At 42.2% G+C, this 8,073-nt stretch overlaps 1 protein-coding gene across 1 annotated transcript; it reads right to left on the bottom strand.

Annotated features, from left to right (window-relative positions):
- Positions 1–761: 761 nt before the first annotated feature.
- On the bottom strand, positions 762–3,227 carry LOC124030603 (PRELI domain-containing protein 1, mitochondrial-like; the record flags this gene model as incomplete). The annotated part of the gene is made up of 2 exons (XM_046341870.1): positions 762–908; positions 2,982–3,227. Coding segments are annotated over 2 exons (393 nt in total), but the record flags the coding sequence as incomplete, so codon positions are not given.
- Positions 3,228–8,073: the final 4,846 nt, after the last annotated feature.

The following is an 8,073-nucleotide window of genomic DNA, read 5'->3' as shown; positions in this document are numbered from 1 at the left end:
GCTATACGCATGGCTACATAGCTATATGCATGGCTACATACATGGCTACATAGCTACATACACGGCGACATACACGGCTACATAGCTATATACACGGCTACATACATGGCTACATACATGGCTACATGCTATACATGGCTACATGCATGGCTACATACATGGCTACATACATGGCTACATGCATGGCTACATGCTATACATGGCTACATGCTATACATGGCTACATGCTATACATGGCTACATGGCTACATCCTATACGTGGCTACATCCTATACGTGGCTACATCCTATACGTGGCTACATCCTATACGTGGCTACATCCTATACGTGGCTACATCCTATACGTGGCTACATCCTATACGTGGCTACATCCTATACGTGGCTACATCCTATACGTGGCTACATCCTATACGTGGCTACATCCTATACGTGGCTACATCCTATACGTGGCTACATCCTATACGTGGCTACATCCTATACGTGGCTACATCCTATACATGGCTACATCCTATACATGGCTACATCCTATACGTGGCTACATCCTATACATGGCTACATCCTATACATGGCTACATCCTATACATGGCTACATCCTATACATGGCTACATCCTATACATGGCTACATCCTATACATGGCTACATACTATACATGGCTACATACTATACATGGCTATATACTATATACATGGCTGTAGAAAGATTGTCAAGTCAGGAACTTTCTAGGGACCCCACCCTTCCAGTACCACTTAGTTCCCACTTGCCCTTAAACCCCCCCCCCCCCTCCAAACACACACCTGTATAGCTCTGGAGAGCCCGTAGAGGTTAGACGAGATCCAGGCCTCTCTGTTAATCTCCGTCCAGCTGGTGTTGTCAGGGTTAATTCTGTACTCACAACGCTCCTCCACAGACTGACAGGGGAATCAAAGCATAGACCTTATTAGGACTAAAAGTACAGTGAAAATAGTGCATTCAGAGAGTATAACATTACAGCCTTATTCTAATGGATTAAATGTTCTTTTCCTCATCAATCTACACACAATATACCCCATAATGACAAAGCGAAAAACAGGTTTAGACATTTTTGCAAAAATATAAAACAGAAATAACTTTACATAAATATTCAGACCCTAGACAGGATCTGCAGAGAAGAATAGGAGAAACTCCCCAAATACAGGTGTGCCAAGCTTGTAACGTCAAACCTAAGGTTGTAATCACTGCCAAAGGTGCTTCAACAAAGTACTGAGTAAAGGGTCTGAATACTTATGTAAATGTGATCGTTTTTTAAAATTTGAAAAACATTTGTAACAATTTCTAAAAACCTGTTTTTTTTGCTTTGTCATTATGGAGGTATTGTGTGTAGATTGAAAAAAAAACAACAATTGAATCCATTTTAGAATGAGACTGTAACAAAATGTGGGAAAATGTCAAGAGGCCTGAATATTTTTCAAATGCCAGAGTAGAAGATAAACAGTAATTAGTCATGATTTATTAGGATGCCCATTCGCTAATGCCGGAACGCTGGCTAATCTTCCTGGGGGTCCACATTGTATTAAGAGCTACTGGTTCGTGTCTTCATAGTGACTTCAGGGGGGACTCCCACCAGAGAAATACTGCTCAAATTCAGATACACTGAGCAAAAGTACGTGGACACTCCGTCAAATTAGTAGATTTGGCCATTTCCGCCAAACACGTTGCCGACAGGTGTAGGTAAAAACAATAATACATGAAAAAAAATATCTAAATAATTAATAAAAATTGAGCACACAGCCATGCAATCTCCATAGACAAACATTGTCAGTAGAATGGCCTTACTGAAGAGCTCAGTGCCTTTCAACGTGGCACCGTCAGAGGATGCCACATTTCCAACAAGTCAGTTCATCAAATATCTTCCCTGATAGAGCTGACCCCGGTCAACTGTAAGTGCTGTTATTGTGAAGTGGAAACGTCTAGGAGCAACAACGGCTCAGCTGCAAAGTGGTAGGCCACACAAGTTCACAGAACTAAAACTTGTCTGTCGTTCTTTGCACTCACTACTGAGTTCCAAACTGCCTCTGGAAGCAACGTCAGCACAACTGTTCGTCGGGAGCTTCATGAAATGGGTTTCCATGGCCGAGCAGCCGCATACAAGCCTAAGATCACCATGAGCAATAACGACCATCGAGTGGTGTAAAGCTCGCCGCCATTGGACTCTCACAGTGGTTCTCTGGAGTGATGAATCATTCTTCACCATCTGACAGTCCGACGGACTAATCTGTGTTTGGCGGATGCCAGGAGAACGCTACCTGCCCCAATGCATAGTGCCAACTGTAAAGTTTGGTGGAGGAGGAATAATGGTCTGTGGCTGTTTTCATGGTTCAGGCCCCTTAGTTCCAGCGAAGGGAAGTCTTAACGCTACAGCATACAATGACATTCTAGACGATTCTGAGCTTCCAACTTTGTGGCAACAGTTTGGGGAAGGCCCTATCCTGTTTCAGCATGACAATGCCCCCGTGCGAGGTCCATACAGAAATGGTTTATCGAGATCAGTGTGGTAGAACTTGACTGGCCTGCACAGAGCCCTGACCTCAACACCATCAAAAGCCTTCCCAGAAGAGTGGAGGCTGTTGTAGCAGCAATGTTCCAACATCTAGTGGAAAGCCTTCCCAGAAGAGTGGAGGCTGTTGTAGCAGCAATGTTCCAACATCTAGTGGAAAGCCTTCCCAGAAGAGTGGAGGCTGTTATAGCAGCAATGTTCCAACATCTAGTGGAAAGCCTTCCCAGAAGAGTGGAGGCTGTTATAGCAGCAAAGGGGAGGGGACCAACTCCATATTAATGCACATGATTTTGGAATGAGATGTTGGACATGCAGGTGTCCACATACTTTTGGTCATGTAGTGTAGATTCAAAGATGAAGACTTGCGTTGGCTCCCTGAGCTAATACCAAGGCTTTAGCTCAGCAGGCTAGCACAGTCACAGTACGAATCCCAGTCGGTCACACGTACCATCATTCGTGCGTGGCTGATGTTCCAAGTCAGCGTTGTCATGGTTCTGTTCTGGGGGTCCACAATGGAATCCTCGATGATGTAGGCGTGCCTGGCCATGGTAACCGGCAGGTACTTCTCCATCCAGCGAGGGGCGCGGTTAGTTTTGGTCAGCAGTCGCCTAGAGACCAGACGGTTGCCGGGTGTTACATCCCTGAAGATGATGTCCTCCGTTAGGACATGGTTACTGTAGGGAGAGAAGAGAGTTCATTGTAATATTGTAATATTTATAGTTCCTTGTAATATTGTATTACAGTTAGAGACATGCTGGGGAGAAAGGAGATGGGAGGGGTAAATTAGGTATCATTCAGAGACACTGTACAGCTTAAAAGGATACTAAAGGATACTTAAAAGATGAGGTCGAAACGCATCACCACAACAACAAAAAGTGTATTAACCAAAGTCCCAGAATGCCCCTTGATCCAGACAGGTAAACTCAGATACTGCTCAGTTCAATCATTTGGGCATCTTTGAATTCAGTATCATTATATATGTTTTTTTTTACATTTCATTTTAAAATAAGAGACAGCCATGTATGCATTAATTCACAAATTATACAAATCTAAGTACACAGTGTCTTCATTAGGTTCAGACCCCTTCACTTTTTCCACCTTTGGTTAAGTTACAGCCTTATTCTAAAAATGTATTGAATTAAATATTTTCCTCAATCTACAAACAATACTCAATAATGACAAAGTGAAGTTTTTGCAAATGTATAACAAACAGAAATACTTGATTTACGTAAGTATTCAGACCCTTTGTTATGAGACTTGAAATTCAGCTCAGGTTCATCCGGTTTCCATTGATCATCCTTGAGATGTTTCTACAACTTGATTGGAGTCCACCTGTGGTAAATTCAATTGATTGGACATGATTTGGAAAGGCACACACCTGTCTATATAAGGTCCCACAGTTGACAGTGCATGTCAGAGCAAAAACCAAGCCATGAGGTCGAAGGAATTGTCCGTAGAGTTCCGAGACAGTATTGTGTCGAGGCACAGATCTGGGGAAGGGTACCAAAACGTTTCTGCAGCATTGAAGTTCTCCAACACCACCGTCTAGTACCATCCAGAATCTTCCTAGAGCTAGCCGTCCGGCCAAACTGAGCAATCGGGGGAGAAGGGCCTTGGTCAGGGAGGTGACCAAGAACCCAATAGTCACTGTCAGAGCTCCAGAGTTCCTCTGTGGAGACAGAAGGACCTTCCAGAAGGACAACCATCTCTGCAGCACTCCACCAATCAGGCCTTTATGGTAAAGTGGCCAGACGGAAGCCACTCCTCAGTAAAAGGCACATGACAGCCCGCTTGGAGTTTGCCAAAAGGCACCTAAAGGACTCTCAGACCATTTGAAACCAAGATGGAATTATTTGGCCTGAATGCCAAGCATCATGTCTGGAGGAAACCTGGCACCATCCCTACGGTGAAGCATGGTGGTGGCAGCATCAGGCTGTGGGGAGGTTTTTCAGCGGCAGGGACTGGGAGACTAGTCAGGATCGAGGGAAAGATGAATGGAGCAAAGCAAAGAGAAATCCTTCATTAAAACCTGCTCCAGAGCGCTCAGGACCTCAGACTGATCAACAACATTTGCATTAAAGTAGCTTATTTTATATAAATGTGCGCAGTCTTCAACCAGTAATGACATAATTCATGAGGCAAGAGGTGGGCGGCCTGTCAGAGAAGTAAGTTGGCTGAGGCAGTAGATCTCTGGTGCAGACGTGCGAGAGAGACCAAATAAGTGAATTGATAAAGTTTGTGGCTATCAGCTTTGAAAATCTGCATATTTTGCTTTATGGTTTGTATATTACCACAAACAAAGTACCAGGGTGGTGAATTGATGTTAGCTTCAGCTGTCAGCTAGCTAGGAAAGACCTACAAAAGATGGAAAATACCGGTATCTTCTTGCATTGTAAAGGGTTCTAGCCTGTAGGACATTGTTTTGCGAACAGTAAATGAACAGTTTCAACATGCCGTGTTGTATTATTCAAGCGTGTTAACTTCTGTGCAGCATGAGTGGAGAGGTAACATGTGAGCTCACGCTATAAAAAGGGGGACATCTGCTGCACTGCTAATAGACCGGTTCGATCCGTGAGACACATTTGACAGAAGTACCGAAAGTTCAAAATAAATCTAGTGCCAAAACCAGTGGAGGCCGGCTCATAACAATGCCTTGAAATACAGTCAATGGTTGATACCAGTCGATTGACTCCATTCTAGCCATTACTATGAGCCGTCCTCCCCTCGGCAGCCTCCACTGCACCAAACCATTTTTTCATGTTCTAGTACTGGGAGATTTCCAGTAATTGCGCTAAGCTAACGATATGCTAACTTCAATCATATCCAGACTGCACGCAGACACAGGAAACAAAATGGCTTCCATGAGTTTGTCTGACTGGGTAAGTATCTTGCAGTAAACCTCTGAATCACTGACAGTGAATGTTTTCCAGGTGTGTGTGTGTGTGTGTGTGCGCACCAACAATGCTTCAACTTCACTATGACTTTAGAGATACAGCAAACAACCTGTTTTCCAGGTTGGGCATTTATACGAGTTAGCCGAGGTCTATTTATAGTACAGCCTAGTGACATTAGGAGGGTTAGTCTAGGACTATTTATAAACAGGGTAGTTTGAGCCCTGAATGCTTATTGGCTGACAGCTGTGGTATATCAGACCACATTTTTTATTTTTTTATTTTACCGTTATTTTACTAGGCAAGTCAGTTAAGAACAAATTCTTATTTTCAATGACGGCCTAGGAACATACTACGGGTATGACAATTTTTTTTTTTTTTTACTGCTCTAATTACATTGCCCGGACAGTGTGTGTGTGTGTGTGTGTGTGTGTGTGTGTGTGTGTATGTGTGCATCTCTCTCTCTGCTTCTATTTTCAATCACTTGATGCATTCGCACCTGATGCACACTACGTAAACAATAGCCGAGTAACCGTGGAAATACACACCCGGAAATACAAAGCTACAGATAATTATATAGACCAGCCGTTCTGGAAGTCTGTTTAATAACATAATTGGTGGATATTTTGTCTCATATTTCCACCCGAGGATGAAATCAGCAGACAAACAGGCAACACAGTAAGTTTAACTTTAAGTTTATTCAACATTCGGACTTGTAGATGGGGTCTTTGGGGATTTATGAACACAGAGAAAGGCAGTGGTGGGGGAAAGCACCAACTGTCATACTTCAGGAAAATAAACCTTCACAGAAAGTTGCTCAGGAAAAAATAAACCCTTACTACTTGAGTAAAAGTCACTCAAGAGTAAAATACTACTTGAGTGAAAGTCACCCAGTAAAATACTACTTGAGTAAAATCCAAAAGTATTTGGTTTAAATCAAACATTTATAGTAAAAGTCACCTAAAATACTACTTGAGTAAAAGTCACCCAGTAAAATACTACTTGAGTAAAGTCACTCCAGTAAAATACTACTTGAGTATGTCACCCAGTAAAATACTACTTGGAGTAAAGTCACCCCAGCTACTTGAAACCCCAAACAGCAAGCAATGCAGGGTGGAAGCGTAAAATACTACTTGAGTAAAATCCAAAAGTATTTGGGTTTTAAATCAAATCTATTTATATAGCCCTTCGTACATCAAAGCTGATATCTCAAAGTGCTGTACAGAAACCCAGCCTAAAACCCCAAACAGCAAGCAATGCAGGTGTAGAAGCAGTAGAATATACTTAAGTATCAAAAGTATTAATCATTTCTTATATTAAGCATACGGCACCATTTATTTTATATTTATTTACAAAAGTTGCATTTATGTTCAGTGAGGCCGCCAGAACAGAGGCCGTAGGGATGAGCATCGTGCGAACTTTCACCATTTTCCTGTCCTACTCAGCATTCATAATGTAACGAGTACTTTGGGTTGTCAGGGAAAATGTATGGAGTAAAAGTAAAATGTTTTCTTTAGGAATGTAGTGAAGTAAAAGTTGTCAAAAATATAAATAGTTAAGTACTTTTTAAGTACAAAAACTACTTAAAAGTAGACGGGTTGGTTGTTTAGCAACAAAACCAAAACATGCACAGCTATGGGGCAAAACAAATGGGATTGGCATAGTGTGTTGACAACATGTTAAATATATTTAGTCTCCAATGTTTCTTGAAAACATACATTTCCACAATGAGCACTCATTATACATCTTTACAGTTGTTAGCTTGCTAGCTAATATCAGTAATATTAGCATAGGGGTGACATCAGTCAAAACAAGTCATAGTATCAAGAACAAGATAAAAATGAGACACCTAGCTATCTGGTCGCTATCTGGCCATCCAGAACCACAACAGATGGACTTCTGCCCCACCATTTTCACGACGTCAGCTAACACGTCTATAAAATGCGTGGTGTTGTCTACATAATTTGAATGCATCACACGTTCCGTGGCTAGGGTTGTGATATCTTTTTTAAATTGTATTACCTGTAGAGGGTTAGGGTTTCCACAGAAACATAATTATATACTACAGCGCTTGCATACAGATGGAAGACAGAGTGTGCTAGTGTACCTGTGCTATTGTCAATGAAAAATACTGCTGGCTGCAACTGTGTACATAAATGTCTATTTTTACATTTGTGAAATCATTTTGATGTGATATGAAAGTAGAGGGCTGTATGTTTCTAGAACCGTACCGCAATTAAGGATCGATTCACGTTTAGATGGGAGTATTTGGCTGTTTTGGCTTCCAGAGCCAATTCACCCTATAAAACAGAACATGTAAGGTCCTTGGACAAAGGCAGCGTTTCCCAAACGCCAAGGGTGAACGTTTAGATTTTTGCACTAAACAGCTGATTCAAATAACGAACATCATCATCAAGCTTCGATTATTTTAATCCGCTGTGCAGTGCAAAAACGCACCTGTTGTGGTCGTCGGGCCGAGTTTGTGAAATGTTTGTGAAATGCTGGACTAAGGTGAGGCTTCTTTTGTCCAGTATTGGGCTAGAGTATCTTTCTTACCTGTAGGGGCTGGGGGGCATCTTTCTTACCTGTAGGGGTTGGGGGTATCTTTCACCTGTAGGGGCTGGGGGCATCTTTCTTACCTGTAGGGGT

The sequence above is a fragment of the Oncorhynchus gorbuscha genome, unplaced genomic scaffold (genome assembly GCF_021184085.1).
Source record: "Oncorhynchus gorbuscha isolate QuinsamMale2020 ecotype Even-year unplaced genomic scaffold, OgorEven_v1.0 Un_scaffold_12917, whole genome shotgun sequence".
Classification (NCBI taxonomy): domain Eukaryota; kingdom Metazoa; phylum Chordata; class Actinopteri; order Salmoniformes; family Salmonidae; genus Oncorhynchus; species Oncorhynchus gorbuscha.
The sequence above is the reverse complement of the archived record's forward strand: the minus strand, read 5'-3'. Positions and strand labels throughout refer to the sequence as shown.